Genomic DNA, 27,855 nt, shown 5'->3' on the forward strand with positions numbered 1-27,855 from the left:
TTGAATTAATTTTTATGAAGAGCGTGAAGTATATTCTTTCTTTCTTTTTTTTTTTTTGTCTTGTGGATGTATTGCCTTTGCTCTTCTGTCAAAATCAGTTGACTCTGTGGGTATTATCTGGGCGCTCTCTCTTTTTTTTTTTTTTCTTTAAAGATTTATTTATTTATTCATGATAGAGAGGCAGAGACACTGGCAGAAGGAGAAGCAGGCTCCATGTCAGGAGCCTGACGCGGGACTTGATCCCGGGACTCCAGGATCGCACTCTGGGCCAAAGGCAGGCGCCAAACCACTGAGCCACCCAGGGATCCCTGGGCTCTCTGTTATGTTGATCTGATTGTCTTTTCTTTTGCCAGTGACTGTAGCTTTATAATAAGTGTTAAACGCAGCTGGTATCAGTTCTCCAGTTTTATTCTTACTCTTCAGTTTTGTGTTGGGCTGTCCTGTGGTCTTTTACCTCTGCTTTTAAACTTTAAAATTAGTTTGTTAGTATCCATAAATTAACTCGCTGGACCTTTAATTGAGATTGCACTGAATCTATAGGTCTAGTTGGGAAAAGCTGACATCTTGATAATATATTGAGTCTTCCTATCCGTGAATATGGAATATCAATTTATTTAGTTCATTGATTTCTTCAAAGTTTTGGTTTTCCTCATACAAATCATGTGTATATTTTGTTAGAACTGTATTTCATTTTTGGGTTGCTAATGGTATTGTTTTTAATGCAAAATTCCAATTGTTCACTGTTGGTATATAAAAAAAGGATTGATTTTGAATCCATAGTTCTTCATTTACTTGTGATTTTTAAAAATGTCTTCCTTTTCTAAAAACATTCTCATTTTGTGATTATTCATTATTAAGTTCTTGGCAATTTAGTTTTCCTTAACTGAGTTTTTCTAATTCTTCTATATTTTTATAACTTTCTTGATGTCAATTTTTTTAGCTCAGTTTGAAGTTTTAAGTAATAGTCTTTGGAGCATGTTTGTGGTATGCTTTCCTTGTCTGTAGGGAGTTATTCTGGTAACCTTTTTTTTTTTTTTTTTAGGATTGGTTTATTTATTTTAGAGCATGTGCATGCACAAGAGCACATGAGTGTGTGTGGGTGGGGGATAAGGGGAGAGGCAGAGAGAATCTCAAGCAGACTCCCCACTGAGCAAGGAGCCCAACCCAGGGCTGGATCTCATGACCCTGAGATCAGGACCTGAGCTGAAACCAAGAGTTAACCACTTAACCAACTGAGCCACCCAGGTTGCCCCTATTCTGGTAACTTTTAAAAATACTTAATAACTTTTATGGGACTTGAGCATTTAACGTTTCTGTTCATTTTTATTTAAACTTAGTTTTTCTGAAGTTCTAGAAGTTATGATTCAGGATTGTTTTTCTAACTTCAGAGCTCCCTCTTCTGGTCTTTGCAGTGAAACTTTCTGATTCTGTTCCCTTCTCTCATTTTTATTTCGACCTTTTCCCCCCCTTCATCTCTTTTACGCCTTTCTCACAATTTTAATTCTATTTTTGGAGGGTTTTTTTCCCTCAGTGAGGAGCTTTGGTTGGTCAGTTTGGAACTCCTGGGGTCCAGACTGCTTTCAGATTTATTATGGACACTTTTCACTCATAATTAAGTTGCACTTAACTCCTCCCAGTTACAGTGATGTTCTCAGAAGGGTGCTTTCAGTGATATTAGTTGGTTTCTCTCTTTTTAATTGTTAGTTGGGTTTAAATATGTTGTCATGTGATTTATATTCTATTTTCCTATCTGTTTTTTGTTGCCTTTTCTCTTTTTTTCCTTTTGGATTAACTAAGCATTCTAGGTAAAATTCCATTTTATCTCCTTTGTTGACTAATAAGCTCTAATTCTTTGTTCAATAATGGTTGCTTTAGGGTTTATAATATAAAGTGAATCAAGAATATTCATATTTAGCATGAATCTTAACAATCTGTTTCTGTTTCTTCTGAAGTTTATGCTATTGCTGTCATGTTTTCCTTATATATGTTATAAATCTCACACTATAATATTTTTCCTTTAAAGGGTGAAGTATTAAAAAAAGTTTTTATTTACTTGTGTACGTACTGTTTCTAGTGTTCTTCATTCCCTTGTGTGTAGGCAAGTTTCTATTATTATTTTCCTTCCAGTTGAAGAACTTTCCTTAATATTTTCTGTAATGGAGGTTTGCAGGTGATTTTTTTTTTAATTCAAGTTTCATGTTTGAAAAAGTCTTTCACTTTGCTTTTATTTTTTTGCAAGATAATTTTTCCAGGTATAGGATTCTAGGTTGACAGTTTTCATCTTTCAGTATTTTGAAGATCCTGTTCTACCATCTTCTTGTTTGTGTTTTTATGAGAAGTCTTCTGTTGTTCCTATCCTAGTTTCTTTTATGTATGTCCTTTTTCTGTAGCTGCTTTAAGATTTCTCTTTATTGCTGGTTTTAAGCAAAGTGATTATGATGATGTACCTTGGTGTCTTTTTTTTTTCCTTGTGCTTAGGTTTTGTTGAACCTCTTGAATCTGTAGGTTTATAGTTTTCATGATACTTGAAAAAGTTTAGGCCACTCTTCAAATAATTTTTTATGTTCTCCCCTATCCCACCCATCTTTTTTGGAATACAGTTACTTGTATCTTAAGTTGTCTCACAGCTCGTTAATCCTTTGTTTAAATTGTTCCATTCCCGCCTGCCCACCCGCCCCCCCACCTTAGGACAGTTTTTATTGCTTTGTCTTTGGTTTCATTAATTTTTTTTTTTCAGTATGTAATTTGCTGTTCATTTCATCCAGTATTGGTGTATTTTTCATAACTGGAAGTTAAAAGTGTTTTTTGTTTTTTTTAATTTTCCATGCCTTTACTTAACATTTTGCCTCTACCTTTTTTGAAGGTATGTAATATATAGCTAGAATAATTTTTAATGTCCTTATTTGCTAATTCCATCTTTTTCATCCTGAGTTGCTTCAATTCCTTTCCACGCCCCCTACCCATTCTCTTTTTCTTTCTCTCTTTTTGTATGTCTGGTAATTTTTTATTAGACACATCATGTTGTTAATTTTACTTTTTTGGGTGCTGGATGTTTTTATACTCCTATAAATACTCCTGAGCTTTGTTCTGGGCTTTAGTTAAATTACTTGGAAATAGCTTGATTCTATCAAGTACTTGCTTTTAACTACTACCTTTCTAAATTCTCTGACTTATAAAATTTTCTGTCTGGTGAGACCACAAACTATTCCTGGTCCTGTATGATCCTAAGGGTTGTTCCCTCTGCCCTTTTCACTTTGTCCTCACTTCCCCATTTCTGGCCTAAGGCTTATTTGCTTATCACTACTCAGCTGAAGACTCAAGAGGGTCCTCAGATCTCTAGAGCTTTCTTTCTATGTGGTGCTCTCTCCTCTTTGGCACTAAACCCTATGAACTGTAGCCACTTTGGCGTTTCTGGAATGCCAGCTTCATATCAGTTCATGTAGTAGACTGCCAGACTGCATCTGGGTTCCATCTCCCTGCACTGTTCTAAGGAAACTGTCCAGGCAGAATGGTCTTAAAGGCTTACCTTGTTTATTTCCCATCTGTCAATGATTACTCTCTTGTGCTGCCTAGTGTGTGATGCCTGATACTCAGTATTTCATATACTTATTTGGTTTTTATTTTATGTAGGAGGATAAATCCAGTCTATGTCACTCTATCTTTGCTTAAAGTGTATGTCCATCATAATTTTTTATTTAAAAGATTGTGTTTGCTAATTCCAGTATTTGAATCTCCGGGGAGTTCTGTTTTTGTTGTTTCTCTTTTCCTTTTCCTTTTTTTTATTTTTTTATTTTTTTTAAGATTTTGTTTATTCAGAGAGGCAGAGACACAGGCAGAGGGAGAAGCAGGCTCCATGCAGGGAGCCCGATTATGGGACTTGATCCCTGGTCTCCAGGATCACGCCCTGGGCCAAATGCAGGTGCTAAACCACTGAGCCACACAGGGATCCCCTGTTTCTCTTTTCCTTTTGGTTTTCAATCCTTTGGGAATTTTCATTGAATGCTGGAAATTATATGAAACAATAACTTGATGGTCTGTGGGGATGGTGTTCTCTTCCTTTGGAACGGATTTACTTTGGTCCTTGGCAGGTAGGAGCAGCTCCCCATAGTCTAATTCATCTCATTTGAATTATTTAAGGTTGTTCAGCGGGTTGGCTTACTGCAGGTCACACTTACTCAATTAGTAGGTCCTAACTGGAATCTTGGTGGTTCAGCAGGGTCTTTTTCCTTAGTGTTTCCTGCATTCCTGTGTTGTTTCCCTAGTGGCAGAAGAGGTATTAAAGCTTCGCTTAGCCCCTCAGCCTCTCTGCTTTTGCCTTATCTTCTTGCGTTTGCTGCCTGTGATTTTCCATATTTTGCCAAGGGTAATGAAGGGACTGTCTTGCCTACTACTACTCATTGCTTTTCGTCTAAGTTCTTTGTCTCTCATTTCTTTGCTGTCTTTGTAGTTCTCCAGTGCTTTTATATTCATTTTTGTGTTTTGTACCCTGTTTTCAATTAGTTTTTCTCTCAGGAGGATGATTGGTCAACAAATTATTCTGTCGTTTCTGTAACCTTCCTATTAGTGGAAATTCAGATGCAGACAAATTTTTAAATTCTGCCTAAAGAATCTGCAGATACCAAACAACTTTCATGTTCCTCTGGTGGTTCTTCCATTGTGTGGCAGTGGCATTGTAATTGCCTGCTTTTGAGGTATATCTGTAGCTCTCAGCAGCTACTTGTTCCAGGCCCTGGAGGTGGCAGTATAGGGTAGGGAGAAATATACTAACCAGAGCCGTCGTCCTGAAGAACCTTCCAGGAAAAGGGGCCTTGGGTCTGGACTGCTTGGTAGTCTTTTTTTTTTTTTTTTTTTTTAAGCTTTCAAGACTGCATATATTTGTTTCTAGAAGGGAGCCCTGGGCTGGCCTTTTCACTTTTCATACATGGGGGAGCCAGTGACTCAGGACTTCCACTTTTAGGAATCTGTCCAGACTCTTGGTTGGGGAGATAACTCCAGTTGTAGACTTGTCACACTCTGATGACAAGTGTATGCTGACTCACCACTGCCACCATCTGAGCAGAGCCTTTCCTCCTCATTCTTCAAGCCCACAGTATAGCTGGCATGTTGGGTGATGTTTCTTGATAGCTTTCTAGCCAAGGACACAGGCGTTTCAGAAGTATTGTTGCTATGGTTCTGGTGCTCTGGATTTTGTTTCTCAGAGTCTTTGGCTCCTCTGAAAACATCACTGAGAACTTACATATAATCAGTTGTACCTTAAAGGATATCACCTTTGCTAGGTTTCCTGCTTTGGGGAAGAAATGGCACAAGTGTCTCCACTTTGGCAAAGCCAAGGTTGAGATTTTTTATCTGCTCATGCTCCTTGGTGTTGGCCATGCACCGCTGCTCCACCACCAATTGGAGCTCTTTGGTAGAAGAGTGGTCTCCCGAGGGCAGCCACATGAGCTGGCAGATGGTGACCAGCTGGGGCAGTGGCCCCAACTGTTCCCACAGCATGTCCTGCAGCTCTTTGGCCTGCAGGGCTCGCAGAAGAGCAGGCACAGGTGCTGCGTCCATGGGGGGTGGAGGGTAGGGAGACAGCAGGTGTCCTCAGTAGTCTTGAAATGATATTTGAATCAGGTGCCTTAATTAGCTCTAGGGCCACAGGTTAGCCTTTTCTAGTTTGTGACACTTTCTGACATTTTGAAGTCTTCAGTTGAATTTGAGTTTAGTTAAGTTTGAGTATGCTCTATTCATGTTTTTCCATGGAAGAGTGGTAGACCATGTCTCTCAAATTCTGGATCAAGTTCTGTTTTTTTTTTTTTTTTTTTTTTTAAGAGAATATTTAGCACTTTTTGATGAGTGTAGCTTTTGGTAAGTGTACTCCGGAGTCAAGCAACTTTCAATACGTTACCTGCTTGTGCAGCTGTCTGCCCTCTGGGTGACCCTAGTGTCTGCTTTGAGGAAGTTTAGAGTGGGGACAGGTAAACAGGAGCGGAGGGAACTCAAGTGGAGGCAGGACATCCAGAATAGGAGTTTTGAGGTCATCACTTACTACTGGAAATCGCTTACATGTTTACTCATTTATTCTTAAACTTCTAATGTGGCAGATGATGGGACATAAGATTTCAGGAATCTTGCAGGCTGTAGGAGAAGACTCCCAAGAAGATAATTATAAAACTGTGATAAACACAGGACAGAAAGTCTGACCTATTATCTTTTCTCTAAGACGGTCTTAGCCAGCCTGGCAGGATCAGGGAAAGCATCCTAGAATAGCTGACTACTGAGTTAATGATATTAGCCAGGGGAAAGTGGAGTTAAGGACATCTCAGGAAGAGGAGACATGGAGAACCTAAAAAAGCATACAGTGGAGATCTCCCTTCTCCCCCCCCCACCCCCACACACACATATTCCAGCTCCCAGCATGCCCACACATATGCATTCACATGGAGTTAGTAGTTTCTTCTGCATTATTCTGGAGTACCTCACGATACACAAAGCCAAATACAGATTCTCATTCCCCACCTTATTTTTAATTCAAAAGAGAATATACTGTATACGTATTTCTGCACTGTGCTTTTTTCTTCATGTAATACTGTATTTGGAGAGATAAGTATATAGACAACTCTCTCGTACTTTTTAAGCTCCATAATATTTGTCAGTGTGGTGGTACTATAGTGATGATCAGTCTGTGGCAAATAGTGCCACAGTGAATAACCTTGTAGATTGGTTTGCATCTCTCCTAATAGGAGGTCAGAAGGGATATATATGCATTTATAGTTTTGACATATGATATTCAGCTATTTTTTTAAATAATGAAATGCAGAATCAACTTATCTAGTCCTGGCATTTTTATCATGATCATGTTATTTTATAAATTAGGGAGATTTATAGGAGTCTTTCCATTTGTTTCTCTTTGTATCTTTAAGTCTAATATACTTGTTAATAGATTTATTCCTAGGTATTTTACCTTTCGGTTCTTACTATAAATAGGATCTTCTACTGTTTTTTCATCCGACTGTTGTATACATACAAATTACTGTTTTATGTATATAATTTTGTTCTCTCTTATACTATAAACTTAATTTTTATATAACAGCTTTATTGAGATATAATTCACATGTCCTACAGTTCATCAGTAAAGTACACAGTTTGGGGGGTTTTTATTATTTTTTTATTATTTATTCTTTTATTAACAGAGTTGCGCAACTATTACCGCAATCACTTTGAAAACATTTTTAGCATCCTAGAAGAAACCTTGTACTTATTAGCAGCCCCTTCACATTTCCCTCTAATCTCCTAGCCATAGGTAACCAATAATTTATTTTCTATGTCTATAGATTTGCCTATTCTGAACATTTTATCTACATGGAATCATATAACATGAGGCCTTTGTGACTGCCTTATTTCATTAGCATTATGTTTTCAAGATTCATCCATATTGTAGCATGTGTCAGGATTGCGTTTCTGTTAGCAGCTAAATATTCCATGTGCAGGTATCATCACATTTATTTGTCTGGAAAAATACACTCCTGTGTGTCTCCTCTGCTTTCAGTACTCTATTACAACACTACTTCCACACATTACAGCATTTTCCACACGCCAAGCAATTCTGTGACACCATCTCAGCTGGGTATCCTATGATTTTAACTTAGTTCTGACAGTAGTGTCAGGTACCACAAGTTAGGGGTTCAGTCCCATGGTACTGTTTCCCTCAACTTCAGACAGTAGCCACAAGTCCAGGTTGTTATATTGTGCTTCTGACCGAGGAGCTATAAATCCAGAGCTTCCCAGGACCCCTCCTTCGGTTTAATTTGTTGTATTGGCTCACAGAACTAGGAAAAGAGTTTACTTACTAGATACTGGTTTATTATAAAAAGTCAAGAACAGCCAAATGGAAGGAGATGCAGAAGGCAAGTTGTAGGGAACAGGCAAGAAGTTTCCATGCTCTTTCTGAACCCCTCACCCTTTGCATACTTCCCTGTATTCTTTTTTTTTTTTTTAAGATTTTATAAATTTATTCATGAGAGACAGAGAGAGGCAGAGACATAGGCAGAGGGAGAAGTAGGCTCCCCACAGGATTTGATGCAGGACTCGAGCCCAGGACCCTGGGATCACGCCCTGTGCTGAAAGCAGATGCTCAACCGCTGAGCCACGCAAGCATCCTACCTCTCTGTATTCTTCATCCTGGAATCTCAGAACTCCACAGTTCAGGGTTTCCTTCAGAGGCTTCATTAGGCACAGTTGATTAAATCTGGAGATTGATATAACTTTTCCTGCCCCTCTCTCCTTCCTGGTTGTTGGTGGGAGTGAGATTTTGGGCTGGTGGGGACTGAAAGTTTCATTCCCTCACATCTTGATTGGCTTCCCTGGCAACCAGCCCCCATTCCTGGGGCTTTAGAAAGTCACCTCACTTAAGGTTAAAACTCTAGTAGTGTCTTTCAGGAGGGTACCTGTGATAACAAAAGATACTTCACTGCTTAATCACTTAGGAAATTCCAAGGGTTTTAGGGCCTCCACTCTGGAAACAGGTGAAGACCAAACGTATTTTTCTTTAATTTTTTTTTTCAAGATTTTATTTATTAGAAGGAGAGAGAGACAAAGTGTGTGAAGTAGAGGGAGGGAGAGGTATAAGTAGACTCAGAACTGAGTAGGGAACCCAAGCTGAGCAGGGAGCCAGACACAGGGCTCAGCCTCCGGACCCTGAGATCATTACCTGTGCTGAAACCAAGCGTCTGATGCTTAACCAACTGAGCCACTCAGATGCCCCCCAAATGTGTATGTATTTCTTGTTATAAGTCACACACTGTTTCTACTTGGTTCTAAAGGATAGTGCTGCAATGAACAGTTGTGTACAAGTTTTTATGTGGGTATTTTCATTTCTCTCAGGTAGATACTTAGGAGTGGAATTACTGGATCATCTGGTAATTGCTTAACTTTTTGAATAACTGCCAGACTGTTCTCCAGAGTTTCTGTATCAGTCTACATTCTAAACCAACCTTGTAGGAGGGTTCTAATTTCTCCACTCTTTGGTAAAAATTGTTACATATGTCTTTTTGATTTAGTCATCTTAGTGGAGGTAAAAGAAGTATTTCATTATGGTTTTCATTAGCATTTCCCTGATGGCTCATGAAATCCAGAGTACGTTAATTGGCCGTTTGTTTATCTTCCTTGGAGATGATATAAACTTGATAATGAAAAAGGATGTAACGAGTGGATGAGGAAAGTTGAAATGATGATCTGTTTCTCTTTCATTGTAGGGAATCAAGTTTAAAAGTGAAAATGCAGTTAAAACTGTAAGGAATCTTTTTTTTTTTTTTTTTTTTTAAGATTTTATTTATTCATGAGAGACACAGAAAGAGAGGCAGAGACATAGGCAGAGGGAGAAGCAGTCTTCCTCGGGGGAGCCTGATGTGGAACTAGATCCCAGGACCCTGGGATCACGACCTGAACAGATGCTCAACCACTGAGCCAGCCACCCAGGTGCCCCAAAACTGTAAGCATCCTAACCTTTAATGTTTTTAGAATCTCTCTTAACCTTAGATCAGTGTTAGAAAATCTTTTACAGCAAAAAGTTTGAATGTCCATAGTTCCATCGTTTTTTAAAAAATTTTTTTCTTTTTAAAATCACATTTAAGAATCATGTAGGGACACCTGGGTGGCTCAGCAGTTGAGCAGCTCTCTTTGGCTCAGGGCATTTGCAGTTGTTTTCCTTTTGGATGAAACTTCCATTTGTTAATTCATGTGCTTTGTTGTGTTCAGTAAAATTCCTTCCCCATCAACTTTACTATGTTTAAATTAAGCACTATCTATGTATTTAATCTGCCAACTGTTCTCTTTAGTGCCCTTCATGTAATTCAGTTAGGCTCTCTCTCCCCCGTAGTCCAGTTTGCCATTCTCACAACACAGTCTTCTTCCTTTTCCCAAGTTGCAGTTTCCCTAGCTACGAGCCTGAAATCCTGGTCTGGACACTGGATTCTGGACACTTTAGAATGGAATTACTTCCCAAAACACACCTCTTAATTGAGGTCAGGATAATCCCACCTGTATGGCTGATGTATTTATACATGATTCTTTAGACTTGATTTTTTTCCCCCCTTTTCTTCTTCACAGACTACTTAGTTTCTTTTCTGGCTACCCTTTTGATTGAGAATTTTGTATGCTTCTGTTAAGTTCAAATATAAAAATGCATTTTTCGAGCCCTTCTTTTTTTGTTAAGTAGCATCTTGAGGCTGAAACACATGCAAAACATGCACTCAGTAGTTTGTGTTAAGTGCTTTACATAAAATGCGACAACTGCTTTGCAAAAACAGTTTTGAGTTTTTTTAAATGTTAAAACATAACAGTTTTACTCTTAAGTAGTTGCCTAAGAGAAAAGTTATACCCTCTACAAAGAATTGTACATAAATGTAGCTTTACTTGTAATAGCCAAATACTAGAAATCATCCACATTATTTTAATAAGTAAATGATTAAACAAATGCTGGCATATCTAGATAATGGAATAGTAAAAAAAGAATCGCCTATTAAAAATCAACTACATGGATGAATAATCAAAATAAATAGAGAAGCTAGACCAAAAAAAGAGAAAGTATATACTGTATTACTCCCTTTATATAAAAATTCTACAAAATATAAACCAATCCTATGGTTGAAAAAAGCAGAACAGTGGTTGCCTGGGATTGGGGAAGGGAATGGACAAATGAAGGAGGTGGGGAAAAGGAATTACAGATTTTAGGGAATGATGGATATATTCCTTGAATGTGGTGATAGTTTGAAAGATGTACGCACAGATCCAAATATATCATCACATCATTCACTTTACATACATGCTGATTAATATATGTCAACTATACCTCAGTACAGCTGTGTAATAAAATCGATCTTGATCTGAGAAAGTGATTTTCCTAATTGTGTAATAATTAGAATCTACAGCATAGCCTATTTATAAAACAAATTTATTTACTTTTCAGTTCATAGAACTGCGGCATACAGCTAATATTCCATGTAAATAAAGCATTTAAAGTTGTTTTGAGTTTTGTAAGGCCTTTGAATTTCCATATGAATTTTAGAATCAGCTTGCCAGTTTTTAGACATGCTGGCATTTTGATTGTGACTGTGTTGACTCTCTAAACCAGTTCAGGGAGCTCTAATATCTTAACAATATTGAATCTTCTGATCTCTAAACACTGAATATCTCTCTACCTATTTAGGACTTCTTTAATTTCTTTTGGGGTGTTCCGTAGTGTTTAGTACCCAGGTCTTGCTTGCATGGTTTTCTGTCCGATTTGCTTCTGTGTCATAGTTTTGGTGTTATTGTAGATGTTATTTTAAATGTGTTTCTGATTGTGTGTTGCTATATATAAAAACAGTAGATATTTTGTATATTGATATATTATTTCTACACTGTTGCTAAAAACTCCCTGATTAGTATTTTTATAGAATCTTAGGATTTTACATAGATGATTGTGCCATGGCTTTACTTCTCTCTTTCCACTTCAAAGTTTTTCTTGTCTTACTGAATTGGCTAAAACTTACAGCATAATTTTGAATGGAAATGGTGATAGTGGACGTATCTTACTTTGTTTCTGATCTTAGGAGAAAACATTAATTCTTTTATCATTAACCTTCTTATAGATGCCCTTTATCAAGATTGAAGAAGTTCTGTTCTAAGCTTACTGAGAGAGCTTCTTTGTTTAAATTGATGATTTGATTTGATTAGGTGCTGATTTTAAATGTTATTTTGTCAGATGCTTTTTCTACATCTCTATAGATGATTCTCTTTTCTATTGAATAATTGAATATTTTCTTTTGAGTAATTTTTTTTTCTAGTACTTAACAAACCTTGAATTTCCTGGGACCAGTCTTCCTTGGTTATTATCCTTTTAATATATTGTTAGATTTGATTTTTTAAAATTTGCATTTATGTTCATGAAGGATTTGACTTGTAGGTTTTTTTGTACTAGTATTAGAGTGATGTTGGCCTCATAGAATGAATTGGAAAGTATCTTTTTGTTTTCAGTTTTCTGGCTCAATCTGTGTAGAATTGTTCTTCCTTAAAAGTTTGGTTGTATTCACCAGTGAGCTCTTCTGGTTTTTGAATCTTGTTTGTGGGAAAGTTTGTTTTGTTTTGTTTTTAAAGATTTTATTTATTTATTTATTCATGAGAGACACAGTGAAAGGGACAGAGACACAGGCAGAGGGAGAAGCAGGCTCCATGCAGGGAGCCTGATGTGGAACTCGATTCTGGGACTCTGGGATCATGCCCTGAGCCAAAGGCAAATGCTCAACCGCTGAGCGTCCTGTGGGAAGGTTTTTACCACATGACATTCATAATGTTGTGCTACCCTCGCTACCATCCATCTCTATGGCTCTTTTTATCTTGTAACTTGCCTTCATTTTTGAAAGATATTTTTGCTGGGTTGTTAGACTCTGAGGATTTTTTTCCCCCTTTCAGTACATTAAAGATTACTGCTGTCTTCTCTCACATTTTTTTTTTTTATAAGTGGAAGCCTGCAACATTTTATCTGTTTCTCTGTGTAATTATTTTTCCTCTGACAGCTTTTAAGATTTTTCTCTTTATCACTTGTTTTCAGCCATTTGATTAAAATGGTGCCTTCCTGTAGTTTTCTTTCTTGTTCTTCATGGAGTTTTCATGCACTTGGGTTTCATGAGCTTTTTGTGTCTAAGTTTTTAGTTTTCATCAAAAGTGGAGAATTTTTCTTCCTCTTTGTTTTCATTTTTTTCTTTTTGTAATAGCTTGAGATATATCTTACATAATTTAACCACTTAAATTGCACATTCAGTGATTTGTATATTCATAGAGTTGTGCACTAATTACCACAATCAATTTGACATGTTCATTGTCCCCAAAAGAAACCCTGTACACAATAGTGACGTTCCTCGTTTCTTCTCCATTAGCCAGCCCTTGGGTAAGCATTAATCTTTTTTCTGTCTCAGTGGATTTGTTACTGTCCTGGACATTTCAAATAAGTGGAATCCTATAATATATGATCACCAGTTTTTTCCATTTAGCATAATATTAAAGTTCATCCATGTTTTAGCATGTATTAATATTTCACATACTGTTGTATGAATATACCATGTTTTATTTATCCATTAATCTGTTGACGGATATTTGGATTGTTTCCACTTCTTGAACTCTTAATAATTCTGCTATAAATACTCATGTATAAGTTTTTATGTGGATACATGTTTTTCTTTCTTTTGGATATATGTGTAGGAATGAATTGATGGCTTATGCAGTAACTTGTGTTTAACCTTTTCCGGGAGCTGCCATACTATTTTCCAGAGTGGCTTCATTACTTTATATTCCCATCTGCAGTGTATGAAGGTTCAAGTTTCTGTACTCCTTGCCAATACTTGCTGTCATCTGTGTTTTTTTTTATTACAGTTATCTTAGTTATCTGTGTATGAAGTAGTATATCATTGTGCTTTTTGATTAACCTTATTATCTTACCTTAACCTTACCTTACCTGTCTGGCGATACTGAGCATCTTTCCATTTGCCTGTTGGCCACTTGTATAAGTACCTGTTCTTTGCCCACTTTTAAATTGAATTATTTGTCTTTTCTTACTGAATTGTATCAGTTCTTTATATGTTCTGGATACAAATGTCTTAATAAATTTATGATTTTTAAATATTTTCTCCTACTCTGTGGGTTATCTTTTCACTTTTTTATTGATGGTGCCCTTTGAGGCACAAAAGGTTTTAATTTTAGTGAAGTACAATTAACATATTTTTTGTTGCTTGTGCTACTAGTGTCCTATCTAACATACCATTGCATAATTGCGTGTTTTCTTCCAAGAGGTTTTGAGTTAATTTTTGTATATGGTATGAGGTAGTGGTTTAACTTTATTCTTTTGCATGTGGATGGATATCCAGTTGTCTTTGGGTTTATTTCTTAAGATTTTTTTTTCTGTCCCCAACACATACCTGTTTTCAGGACACCAATTATGTATATATTAGGCTGTTTAAAGTTGTCTAAGATGTGAATTTTTTCTCTTTTAATTTGGGTAGTTGTATTGCTGTATCTTCATTTTAGACATGGTATTCAACTTTAGAAGTTCACTTTGGGTGTCTTTGCTATCTTATATCTCTGCCTAACAAGTTTAGTCTTCTAGTTTCTGACCATATAGAATACACTTAGAGTAGTTTCTAATGACTTAATTTTATTGTCCTTATCTCTTCTGGACTGGTTTTGATTGATATCTTTCTCTCTTCATTATGGCTGTTATTTTTCTGCTTTGCATGCCTAGTAATTTTTTATTGGATGCCAGACATTGTGAATTTTGCCTTGTTGGGTGGAACATAGTTTTGTGCTCTTATAACCAGTATTGAGCTTTGTTTTGGGATACAGTTAAGTTACTTAGAAGCAGTTTAACTCTTTTGAGGCTTGCTCTTAAACTTTCTTTGCTAAGGCCAGAGCAGTCTTTTGTCTAGGGCTAATTTTGTATCGCTAAGTCTGGCACCTTTTGAGTTATGAAATCTTCCCTCTGGTAGTTGGGAATATCAGCCTCAGTTTTGCATAAACCTGGGGATTGTTGTTTCTTTTCCTTTTGGATGTTCCCTCTGGCTCAGGCAGTTTCTCGCATATTTATAATGATAGGTACTCAGCTGAAAACTTGAGGAGGGATCTCTTTCCTATCTCCAGACTTCTTTTTCTGTTCATCTCTCTCCTTTCTGGTACTCTGCCTTCGTAAATCCTAGTCATCTTGGCTTCCCTGTCTCCAGAACTTGGGGGAGATCACTGTGCTGCCCCTAGGATCCCTTCCCTGTGTTACTGTCCAAAAGCTGCCTGGTTTGTGATCCTTCAGGGGTGGGGTCACTCTTCTGTGCTGGTTGATGTCTGATCTCTGAAATCTGTTGATTCATGTATATTGTCTGGTATGATAGTTGTTCAGGTAGGATAGTAAATTTGGTCCCTGTTACTCTATCCTGATTAGAAGTCTCAAGATTGCTTTTTCAGCCAATAGAAAAATCAGTTCCTAAAGACTAGTGTATTTCCAGTACATCTCTGTTTCATTCTTTCTCAGACTAGATCCTGGACCATTAAAGAGATTGGGGGGAAGTTCTTAGTTCTTCAATGGACTGTAGAAAAATTAGCATCTTATCAAGATGTTACCGAAGTACTAGTTTAATGTTGCATTGAAGTAATTGTTTTCTGTTACTAAATCCTGTGTCTACTATTGTTTGATTATATATTTATGGTTTCATATCTGTAATGTTTCTGGGTATTTTTGCTTGTAATTATTCAGTACAGTTTAACTCTGCTAATCTGAGAGTATATTGTGTACCTTTTGTTTTCAGGCAGAATTCTTATTTTCTAGAGTAGGAATAGCTTCTCAGATACTGGATTTGATTTTTTGCCATAATTCCAAATTAATTATGGTGAAATACTGGATTTATCATTACTATAAATTATTCATACCTTTTCTTGCATGTCATAGCTAAGTAGCAACTTTAAAGAATAGAGTCTTAACTATTGTGCACTTAAAATAATGGTGCACTCTATAAACATTAGATTTTTTAGTTTGTTAAGGGGAGTTTATAACCTAATAGCACATCCTTCTAGAATAGGTAAGCTTTCTCCTGTTAAACCCTTCCTTACAATTTTTTGTATGATAAATTATTATTACTCATAGAAACATTTAAATGTCCCTTAATCCAGGGACCAAACTATAGAGAGCATTATATAATCCTTTCCCAATTTTTTTCTTCTCTTACAGGAAAAGTAAGAAGCTTAAGCTCATCTTTGTGGTCACTAACTCACTTGACAGCTTTGCACCTGAGTGACAATTCCCTGTCCCGCATTCCTTCAGACATTGCCAAGCTTCACAATCTGGTGTATCTGGACCTGTCCTCTAATAAAATCCGGAGTTTACCGGCAGAACTCGGAAACATGGTATCACTCAGGTGTGCAGACTTTACTTCTTAGATGACTTTATACCCCCTAAAAACAAAATAAGGCATTTATTTTGCCCGGAAACAGCAGAACCAATGAAATGGTATTTGAACAAAAGCAAACCTAACTATAACCTTTACATGAAGTTTTCTGAGAAACTTGAATGTCAACCAATAAATAATAAATCCAGTAGTTACCTTGCCTAAAATTTGTTTTATTGCTACATTTTATATGATGTACTTTATTTGGACAAGTGGGGATAGACAGATAGAAGGCAGTTATGTTATCCCACATACACACTCACCTATGACAGACAGTTGTGGTACTTTCCACCCCTAGATTCTGGGGCATCATACCCTGGTTAACACAGGGTCCAGGAAGCCACTGTTAATGAGCCATCCGTGGGCTTATATGCATGATGGTAATAAAGCCTGGACTTGAAAGAAGCTAGAATTAGTCACTGGGTTTGGGGGACTATCATGTGGAGTATAGGAAGGAGGTAGATAGGGCATGGAGTCACCCAGTTCAATTTGGAATCCTGACTTTACAAGGTGTTGATTTGGGGCAAGCTTCCTAAACTTGCTGAGCTTTTTGTTCTCTGTAACGTTGCTGTATAATAGTTACCTGGCCAGGGCTAAAATGAGAGATAATTGTAGTAATGAGTGAGAAACTACCAGCACCCTGCCTGACACAAACTGTATTTAATGGTAATTGCTATTTATTTTATTATCTCTGTTTTATAAGGTAGATGGGATCTACCCAAGTTGAATGTAAAGCTAAGTTCCAGTTAGTATGCTAATCCTAATGGAAAATCTTGCCCCATTTCATATTACCTGCCTTTTCTCTTGATTCCACTGGCTTTTTTGCTGCCTTCTACCATTTGCTGCATAGTAAAAAGAAATAAGGACCTGGTGAGAGTTTCTTTACCTTTATTGCTCCCAGTCCAGCATTTTGACATTGTTTTAGGCTTAATTACTGAGTATAAACTATGATCATTTTTAATCTCCTTTAGCGACCTCCTTTCCTATGTGATATATGTGGAAATAAATTGAGACTAGTTGTTCCTGTTTGGTTTATGGCCTCACCAGCCTCTGGTTCATTAAGTAAAAACCAAGGTACATTTAAATTCCAAGAACCAGGGGATTATAGAAGTAGTTCTTATTTACATTTAAAGTTGATAAATAGGGATACCTTGGTGGCTCAGTGGTTGAGCATCTGCCTTTGGCTCAGGGCATGATCCTGGAGTCATGAAATTGAGTCCCACATTGGGCATCCGGCATGGAGCCTGCTTCTCCAACTCTGCCTGTGTCTCTGCCTCTGCCCCCCTCTCTCTCTTTCTGTGTGTATGTGTGTTTCTCATAAATAAATAAAAATCTTTTAAAAAATAAAAAATAAAAATTGATAAACTTATTTAGAAAATTTTAAGTATCTCAATGTTGGTTGGGTCTTTTTTTCCTACTGAAGACTCCTTTGATAGTTACAATATGGTTATCTGTACAAAAGAATCATTAAAATAATCATTAGTAGTTGACATAGCTGACATATCTAAAGCAAAACTTTAATTTGGAGAAATGTTAATGATAAACTTAATTTTGTAGCTGTCATGAGCTATTTACAGTTGGTGCTACACGATCATCTTAATTCTCCTTTAACAATTCACAAGTTAGGCTGTTTTATCATTTCTTCTTTCTTAAAGCTGTAGTAGACTCCACATGTGTTGGTTCAACTCTGCTCTTGGGGTGGTCTGTGGACTGTGCCAGTTTGTAAACTGTGTCATCAACCTGCAGTGAAATACACAACATGTGAGAGTAGTTTTGTATCTGTTGAGTTTAATACTTTTTTAAAATTAGGGGTTGTGTTTTGTTGGTCTTTTTTCCCCATCTCATTTTTCTCATAATTTAATTTTTTCTTGTATTTTAAAAATGTTATCAGTTTGTGGCAGTCTGGGACTTTTTTGTTTTATTTTTTTACTATATATCGTTGAAGAAATACTGTTCTGGACATTGGAATGTAATATGATTTTGTCATTCTTAGAAGATTATATTCTTAGAAACTATATTGCTGGGACACTTGGGTGGCTCAGCGGTTGAGTGTCTGCCTTCGGCTTAGGGCATGGTCTCGGAGTCCCTGGATCAAGTCCCTCATTGGGCTCCCTGAAGGGAGCCTACTTTGCCCTCTGCCTATGTCTTTGCCTCTCTCTCTTTGTTTCTCATGAATAAATAAATAAAATCTTAAAAAAAAAACTATATTGCTAATTTTAGCTATGAGTTAAAAGGTAATATATATACTGACATGGAATTTTTACATCCACAGGGAACTCCATTTAAATAACAACCTGTTACGAGTTCTACCTTTTGAGCTGGGAAAACTGTTTCAATTGCAGACTTTAGGCCTGAAAGGTATGATTTCCCATATTTGTGTTTCTTGTGGTTTGTATGTATGTCTTTGAGTCTAAAAAAGCTATACAAGGGAATCCTTTTGCCAGGGATTATCAGGCTCACTCTTCTCCAAACTTCATCAGTTTATTAGATATATCCCAGGATTTTTTGTCTTGTCCACCAGTAGACTGTCTACTAACCTTTGTATTTTTTCACTGCTAGCCCAACTTTGCTTTCTAGAAAGCCTTTGTTTCAGTCAGTTCTACGTTCTGATGATGCATTCCTGAGGTCATACTTTGTTTCATCATACTATGAATGGCTTTTTTCCCCCCTTGTATTCAAATCTAAAAAACCAGAGACTCCCAGAATGCAGAAATCAGTGAGTGAAAAATTATGATACATTTGAACCTGCTAATAACTAATAACGATCAGTTTTTGAGCATTTTTTAAAACTTGGTTTATGAGGACTTCATTAATCGATTAGAATTTGAGGACATAATTGATCCAGTGAGAACTATTAGGAAATACATATTTTTTTAATCAGCAAAATTTAAAGTCATATATTTTTTAAAGATTTTATTTATTTGAGAGAGCACAAACAGGAGTAGGGGCAGAGGGAGGAGGATAAGCAGACTCTCCCACTGAGCAGGGAGCCTGATGTGGGGCTCAATCCCAAGGACTCTGGGATCTTGACCTGAGCCAAAGACAGATGCTTAACCAGCTGAGCCACCCAGATGCCCCTAAAAGTTATATTTTTAATAATATGTCAGTACCTAGAATTTTTTTTTATCACATTAAGTGGTTCTTTATCAGTCTTGTATCTACCTTACTCTATAATCGATTCCTAAAAAACAGTCACATAATAAAGTCTTCAAGAATTTTACTCTTATTTCTTAAGAAATAAGATTTTATTTCCTATAAATCCATTTCATATCATAAAAGTAACAGTAATTTCACAAAAATAAGTAAAGTAGAAAATAGAAAAAATACATTTACAAATGTATGTAAAGCCATATTCAACAAACATCAGCTTTATAAATGATTCTTTGGAAAGTTTTTCTGTGTGGGCTTGGCTTGGCTGAGGCTCCTTAAAATAAAGGTCAGGGAAATGAGCGAACTGTAGATCTGTTCTGCCTCCCTATGGTGAGTGTACCTTTTAAATTTTCTTGTTTTAACTTTGAGAAACAAAAATATAAAATGTAGCAATGTGTATCTATATATTAACCATAAGAATTAACAGTATTTTGTGACTTTTGTGTCTATTTTCTAATGCATAAGAAACAGGACATTATAGAGTGTGAAAACCCTCTTTGTTCTTCTTCAGGTCCCTTGCTCATCCCAGAGGCAGCTACTATTTTTATGTCCTTTTAGTAGTTTCAGGTTTTGTAATCTTGCAGTATTTATCTTACAGACCTTTGACTGTATTCATTTCTGTAAGGATTCACAATTGTATTTGAAGTGAGGGTCATCGGTCACAGATTTTCACATTGAGTTAATATGTATAAAAGCCTTTGAAATGTGGGAGGGGGTAGGCCAGTCTTGTGGCACCTTAGTTTTTGAGGATCCCTTGTTCTTCTTTTTCAGAAAGATCCTCTAATGTTTGACATCCAGGTTTTACGTTTCTTTCCTGGAAGGATTGTTTCACTGATTGCACTTCTTTTGGGACAAATTCTGTTATTTTTCTGAGCTTGCCCCAGCTCACTTGTTAACTTCAAACAACCACTGATAATGGTCCCCATTTCTACAGTTTTGAAATTTCAAGAATATTGTATAAGTAGATTGTGCTGTATGTAACCTTCTGAGATTGGTTTCTTTCACTCAGGTTAATTTTTTGGTGATTCGCGCAGGTTGTTGCGTGTTTGCTCCTTTACATTGATGAGCAGTGTTCCATGGTATGGATGTATCATGATTTGTTTAACCAGTGACCTATTGAAGAACATCTGGCTTTCCAATATTTGACAATTATGGATGAAGCAGCTATGAACAATTCTGTGTATAGGTTATTGTGGAAACATAAGTCTTCATTAAGTCCTCATTATTCTAGGATAGATGCCCAGGAATGCAGTTTGCTCTGTCATATGTTAGTATCATGTTTAGTTTTCTAGCCAAACTGTTTTCCAGAGTGGTTGTACTATCTGACATTTTCACCAGTGATAAATGAGTGATCCAGTTACTCTGAATCATCACCAGCTTGGTGTTGTCACTATTCTGAGGTGTTAGTGATATCACTGTGGTTTAATTTGTGTTTCCCTGTTAGCTGAACCCTACATAAAGTGAAATCATGTAATATTTATCTTCCTCTGATTTATTTCACTTAGAATAACATCTTGTAGGTCCATCCATGTTGTAGCAAATGACAAGATCTCTTTATGGCTGAGTAATATTCCATCGTGTGTGTATACCACATCTTCTTTATCCATTCATCTATGGATGGATACTTGGATTGCTTCCGTATCTTAGCTATTGTAAATAATGCTGCAGTAAACATAGGGGTGCCTATGTCTTTTTGAATTTGATTTTTATATTTTTAACTTGTATCCTCCCTCCTTACTGAATTTACTTCTAGTTCTAGGGTTGCTTTTTTTTTTTTTTTGTACAATTTTTTGGGGGAATTTTCTTTGAAGTAGAGAATTCTGTTATCTGCAAAGAGGGATGATTTTATTTCTTACTCTTACCAATATTGTCTGCTTTTTCTTTCCTATTCTTGCTGTATTGTACTGACTAGAACTTCTAGCACCGTGTTGCATAAGAGTTGTGAGAACAGACATCCTCTTTTTCCTGATCTTTTTTTGAAAGTATTTTGTCTTCATTGTTAAGTATAATGTTAGCAGTTAAGTACTTTATAGATTGTCTTTACCAATTTGAGGAAGTTTTCCTCTATTCCTCTTTTTCTGAGAATTTTTAATTTTGTCAGGTACTTATTTTACGTCAGTTGATATGATTATATAATTTGGCTTCTTAAAATTTTGCTTCTTTGCTTTGACTTTTGTATATTGAACCAGCCTTGTATTCCTGGAATAAATCCCACTTGGTCACGGTTCTCATTCTTTTTATTTATTGCTTACTTCTGTATGCTAATATTTTCTTAAGGATCTTTGACTCAATATTCATGAGAGGTATTTGTCTTTAATTTTTTTTTTTTTTTAAGATTTTATTTATTTATTAGAGAGAGAGAGGCAGAGGGAGAAGCAGGCTCCATGCAGGGAGCCCGACATGGAACTAGATCCCGGGTCTCCAGAATCATGCCCTGGGCTGAAGGCGGTGCTAAACCGCTGAGCCACCCAGGCTGCCCTGTCTTTAGTTTTATTTGTTTTATGCTCACTCTGTCTGGTTTGGTATTAGCTTTATAAAATGAATTTGGAAGTGTTCCCTCTTTCTGAAGGAGTCTATAGAATTAGAGTTAATTCTTTAAGTGTTTAGTAGAATTTTCCAGCAAAACAATTTGGGCCTGGGTATTTCTTTTCTGGTAGTTTTTAAGATTTTATTTGTTTGTTTGTTTATAGAGTATGCATGAGTAGAGGGGAGGGGCACAAGAAGAGGAGGAGAGAGAATCTCAGGTGGATTCTGTGCTGAACACAGAACCTGACTCAGGGCTTGATCCTATGACTCTCAGATCATTCCCTGGGCCAAAATCAAGAGTCTGACGCTTAGCCAACTGAGCCACCAAGGAGCCCCTCTTTTCTGGTAGTCTTTTTTTTTTTTTTTTTTTAATTTTTATTTATTTATGATAGTCACAGAGAGAGAAAGAGAGGGAGGCAGAGACATAGGCAGAGGGAGAAGCAGGCTCCATGCACCGGGAGCCTGATGTGGGATTCGATCCTGGGTCTCCAGGATCACGCCCTGGGCCAAAGGCAGGCGCCAAACCACTGCGCCACCCAGGGATCCCTCTGGTAGTCTTTAAATTATGAATTTGTTTCCTTTAATAGGCATAGGGCTATTTAAATTACATACTGAGTTTGGTCAGTTTTGTTTTTGTTTTTGTTTTTTCAGGGAAATGGCCCATTCATATATGTGTTTAAATTTATGTATGTAGAGTTCTTCATAATGTTCTCTTATCCTTTTGATTTCTGTAGGGTTTGTAGTGATAACCCCTTTCATTTTTTATATTGGTAATTTTTGTCTTCATTTTCTTTGTCAGTCTTGGTAGTGGTTTACTGATTTTATTGATCTTTTCAAAGAAACAGCTTTTTTTTTTTTTTTAAGATTTTATTTATTCATGAAAGACACAGAGAGAGAGGCAGAGACATAGGCAGAGGAAGAACCAGGCTCCCTGTGGGGAGCCCAGTGTGGGACTCGATCCCAGGATCACACCTTGAGCTGAAGGTAGATACTCAACACTCAACCACTGAGCCACCCAGGCATCCCAAGAAACATCTTTTTAAAAACTCCTTCTATTTTTCCTGTTTTTAATTTCATCGATTCCTGTTCTTTAGTATTTTTAATCCTTCTATTTGCTTTTGATTTATTTTGTTCTTTCTAGGTTCTTAGGATGGGAGTTTAGATTATTGAATTGAAATTTTTCCTTTTCTAATGTATGCATCAGGTGCTCTAAATTTCCCACTTGGCTCTACTTAAGTTGTGGCCAACCACAAATTTTAATAAGGTGTGTTTTCATTTTCACTAATTCAGCATATTGTAAAATTTTCCTTAAAACATCCTTTTTGACCCATGGATTATTTAGAATTTTCCAGCTGTTTGCAGATTTCCCTTTTGTCTTATCAGTACTGATTTTTTGTGTGATTCCCTCGTGATTGAAGAATTATGGAGGATTTAAGTTCTCTTAAATTTAAGGAAATTTGGTAGTTTATGGCCCAGGGTATGGTCTATACTAGTTTATGTCTCTTAGGCCCTGGAGAATATGTATTGTGCTATTGTTGGATAGAATGTTCTCTAAATCTCAACTGGATCCTATATATTAATCTAGTTAGTGCCCATTAGATTAATGGTATTACAAGGTTTTTTCCTAGTTTTGTCAAGTTGTTGAGAGAGGAGTGTTAACATCTCCCACCATAATTGTTGATTCTCTATTGTCCTTTCAGTTCCATCAGTTTTTGCTAAAGTATTTTTCAGTCTGTCATTTTGTGGATGCATGCTTAAAATTGCTATATGTTCTCCATCATTACATAATGTCACTTTCTGTCTCTAGTAAATTTATTTTCTCTGAGATTGACTTTATCTGATGCTAATTAGTCACTACTGCTTTCCTTTGATTAAGGTTTTCATGACCTCTTTTTCCATCCTTTTCCTTTCAGCCTGCTTAGAGTGTTGTATTTGAAGTGAGTTTCTTATGGACAATATATATAACTTATCAAGTCTACTAGTGCTTTCATTTTATCATTTTGAATGAAATACAGGATCCCTAACTCTCTTTATGACTTTTTATTGGCTCCCATCATCTTAAATATTTTCTCTACGTATATTTAGAACCAAACCAGTGTTACAAAAATATTTTAACAGCTGAACATGAGTTAGAAATCTTAAGTGAAGATAAGGCTATTATATTTGCCCCCTTTTGAAGACCATGGTCTTCTTTCTTTCTAGTGTTTCAGGGTTCCTTCTTTCATCATTTCTTTTGGATTTGGAGAACTTCTGATTCTTTTAGGGTAGATCTGCTGGCAGTAGATTCTCTTAGTTTCTGTCCTCTGAGAATGTCCTCTGAGAATTTTTCTTCTCTCCTAAAGGCTATTTCCAGGGGCGTTTGGGTGGCTCAGTTGGTTAAGCATCTGCCTTGGGCTCAGGTCATGATCCAGGGTCCTGGGATGGAGTCCCGCATTGGGCTTCCTGCTTCTCCTTCTCCCTCTGCCCCTCCTCCTTGCTCATGTTCTCTCTCTCTCTCAATAAGTAAATAAAATCTTTTAAAAATAAAAATAAATAAATAAATAAATAAATAAATAAATAAATAAATAAATAAATAAATAAAAATAAAGGCTATGTTCATTGGGTATTGACTCTGGGTTACAAGTTCTTTTCTTTCAGCTCTTAAATATATTGTGTCACTTCCCTTTGACTACCCATGGCTTGTGATGATAAATCTGTTACTGTTCAAATTGTGTTCTCCCTAGAGGTAAGATGTTTTTCTCTGGCTGCCTTCAAGACATTTTTCTTTGTCTTTAGTTTTCAGAAGTTTAATTATGGTGTGGCTTGCTGCGAATTCTTTTAAGTGTATCCTTTTTGGGTTTTATCAGATTCTTGAATCTACAGGTTTGTGTTTCTCTCCAAATTTGGGGAGTTTTTGAGCCATTATTTCTTTGAGTACTGTTTCAGCTCAGTGCTGCTTATTCTCTGCTTCCACAACTCCAAGGACATGAAACTTAGAATTTTGTTGTGGTCCCACAGGTCCCTGAGGCTCTGTTCAGTGTTCTCAGTTTCCTTTCTGTTCAGATTGGGTAATTCTTACTATTCTGTCTTCTAGTTCATTGCTTCTTTCCTCTGACCCTCTATTTTGCTGTTGAAACCATCCACTGAACTTTTTATTTCGTTTATTCCATTTTTTAGTTTTAATATTTTCATTTTTTTAAATGTGTTTTATACATTTGTTCCTTTTCTTTGTAGAGGCTCCCTGTTTTTTCATTTACTTAAAACATGTTTGTAATTTCTCATTTAAGTATTTTTGTAATGCCTGCTGTATTTAGATCAGATCATTCTAATGTTTTGTCATCTTGGTGTTGGAATTTTATTTTTCTTCATTTAGTTTTGAAATCTTCCTAGTTCTTGGTATGATGAGTGATTTTTTACTTGAAACTGGACATAGTCATATTATGAAACTGTGGATCTTACTTAAACCTTCTGTTTTTGCTGGCTTTCTCTAACACTCCTCTGGCAGAGAAGGGGGGGCAACATCTTTTGAAAATCTTTTTTCATTTGGCGTGGTTAAAACCTTATAATCACTTTATGATGATTTATTAATCATTTTTCTTCTTCAATCTTTAATATTTATTAGTCTTTCTTAAAGTGGAGCTGGAGCATCCAGAATAATATATATACCCCTGTGTGGCATGGATAGGAACTTTGATGTTCACAGCAGTTCATTGTACTGTTAATTTTCATAAGTATGTAAGATACCCTTCTGAAAGGATTTGAGACTCTTGTAATGTAATTACTTGTAGAGCAATGTAAGCCATTGCATTTGCTTTCATTTGTGGCACTTATGAAACAGTTACTGAATTTACAGATGGCTTATAGCCCTGGGGTTTTCCCCTTTCCTTGGAGTGACTTAATCTTAAACCAAATCTGTTCCATCTTGTTATTACTTTATTTAGTAGAATTTTTTTTTTTTTAGTAGAATTTTTAAAAATCTTAAGTGCAGACTACATTTGTCATTAGGATAACTTCTTGTTAGCTTTATGTTGTATTCTTAAGTTTTGATTCTCTGATTTATTATAGTAGCTGTCCTCTTTCCCTTGTCTGACCCCTCCTTCCCACTCTTCCCCTTCTGGTTTCACTTGGGTTTGATTGTCGTAAAAATGTTGAGGCAGGGCCAGATATAGAGCACTATTAGATCTCTTCTAGATTGACATCAGTCCACAAGAGTCACTTTCTGGATACTTCTATAGAACATGGTATGAATCATTTTTATTCTTTACATCAAGAACTGGAAAAATACTTCCTCTAGTTTGGTGTATTACTAGTAACTATATACATTGTTATAGATGATCTGATCATTTTGGTATGTTTCTTACTTTTGAAATATTTTGTTACCTTTCTTGGTTTCATTTTACCTACTTAAAATATTTCCAGGAAATCCACTTACCCAGGATATATTGAACCTCTATCTGGAACCAGATGGAACAAGAAGGCTACTGAACTATTTGCTTGATAATTTGGCAGGTACTGCAAAAAGAAGTAAGTGGTCATTTGTTCAAACGATTTTTTTTAGGAAGATGTGTAAGAATATTGCTTAATTTTTTGTTTTATATTCAACTAGTTTCAACAGAACAGCCACCTCCACGATCTTGGATTATGTTACAAGAACCAGACAGGACAAGGCCAACTGGTTGGTAGCCTTATATTTTTTTTGACTTATTTTTACTTGGCATTATAAACCTAACAGTGTTGTTGGCCTGGGTTAGATATTGGACTGTGTGACAGTTGAATGCTTAAGGTTTATTTGGTTTGAGAGGTAATAATAAAGACTTAATCATTACTTATCTGGCCTCCCTATTATGCCATAGGTATGCTGTAGAGCAGTGCTTCTCAACCAGAGGCATTTTCATCCCCTAAGGAACATTAGCAATGTCTGGAGACTTTTTTTTATTGTCACAGCTGGGGGAATTGCTACTGACATCTCAGGGTTAGAAATCAGATGTTGCTAATATAGCCCTCACCCCATAGCAAAGAATTTACCTACCCATGATGTTGTTAGTGCCACAATTGAGAAGCTCTGCTGTAAAGTATTGACCAAACTCATTTATCATGATAAATACACCAAAATCTTTATATTGGAAGTTTCCAAACCCTAGTATGTTCCAAATGTATTTGATAACTACAGAATTGTGAGACAGCCAAAACACTTACTTGAGAGAGAAATTGAATTAATGACCTCTGATTTCCTTTTAACCCAATTTGTATGAAAATAGCTTGGGACTTATAGGAAAATAGCTTGATGGATATAGTAGGATTTGGTCTGTGATACCTCTTTCTTTACCATGAATTAGTAATAGTTGGTCTATAGAAGAAAATTAGCCATGCCTATTAGGAAAACTGTCAATTTCCCACATTCTATATTAGCAGTTAGCAGAGTGATAGAGGAAGTATAGACATGATAAACCCTGGTCTTAGAAGCAGAGGGCTTAAGATCTTGGTCTTTGAGTTTCAAACCTTCTATGGGTATCTCTGTAACTAGTAACACATCATATTATGATTTGCTCAGCTATCTGTCCTTCCTTCCTTATTCAACTTTATTTATATCTTCTGTGCCTGGCATTTAGTAGCTTTTCAGTGAATATATATTGAATGAATAAAATCAAACCTAGCATTTAAGTGAAAACTACTGAAATCAACTTTTTTTCTGCCACGTGTGTGAATAAGTAAAGTTATCTTTCCTACAGCCTTGTTTTCTGTCATGTGCTATAATGTTCTTTGTGATAAATATGCGACCCGGCAGTTATACGGCTACTGTCCGTCTTGGGCACTAAATTGGGACTACAGGAAAAAGGCCATTATTCAAGAAATTTTGAGCTGCAATGCTGATATCATAAGTCTTCAGGTAAGTCATCAGAAGAGTGTAAATTGCACAAATGCCCCAATGTTGATAAGCAAGGGACGAATTCGGAATACATTACCCTGACACATTTGAAATTCCAGCTCAGCAATTCTAAAAATATTGGCTCTGTTTTTAGCAAATCCTGGGAGCATTTACTACCTGCTTTGTTTTATAGCACAGTGCTACCAAATGGTGCAAATTGGTTAATTTGGGTTTTAGGCATTTGCTATGACAGTCAAATATTCATCTTTTCCTTCCAAATGCCCTTGCACTATGTTTTAATTGGGTGACAGGGTCACTGAAATTGTGGCATTGTAAAAGTATGGTTTTACTTTATCATCAGCAGTAATAGAATAATTAGGACATAGCAGAGAG

General features: G+C 36.4%; 2 protein-coding genes across 5 annotated transcripts in view; one reads left to right on the plus strand and one right to left on the minus strand.

Moving 5' to 3' along the window:
• The window catches only part of CNOT6 (CCR4-NOT transcription complex subunit 6), a 68,577-nt gene that overhangs the window by 30,418 nt on the left and 10,304 nt on the right, over positions 1–27,855 (plus strand). The window contains exons 2-7 of one of the 4 annotated variants that reach the window (XM_072728840.1): positions 9,307–9,472; positions 15,725–15,911; positions 18,214–18,299; positions 26,016–26,120; positions 26,203–26,271; positions 27,326–27,483. In XM_072728840.1, coding sequence (XP_072584941.1) covers positions 15,898–15,911; positions 18,214–18,299; positions 26,016–26,120; positions 26,203–26,271; positions 27,326–27,483 — 432 coding nt within the window. In that variant the 5' untranslated portion in view covers positions 9,307–9,472; positions 15,725–15,897. The remainder of the gene's footprint in view (positions 1–9,306; positions 9,473–15,724; positions 15,912–18,213; positions 18,300–26,015; positions 26,121–26,202; positions 26,272–27,325; positions 27,484–27,855) is intronic. The other 3 variants (XM_072728841.1, XM_072728838.1, XM_072728839.1) reach the window with 3 other exon arrangements.
• Positions 4,916–5,553, minus strand: FIGLA (folliculogenesis specific bHLH transcription factor). The gene is given in 2 exon segments (XM_072731570.1): positions 4,916–5,005; positions 5,008–5,553. Coding segments are annotated over 2 exon segments (636 nt in total).

The sequence above is a fragment of the Vulpes vulpes genome, chromosome 12 (genome assembly GCF_048418805.1).
Source record: "Vulpes vulpes isolate BD-2025 chromosome 12, VulVul3, whole genome shotgun sequence".
Lineage (NCBI taxonomy): Eukaryota > Metazoa > Chordata > Mammalia > Carnivora > Canidae > Vulpes > Vulpes vulpes.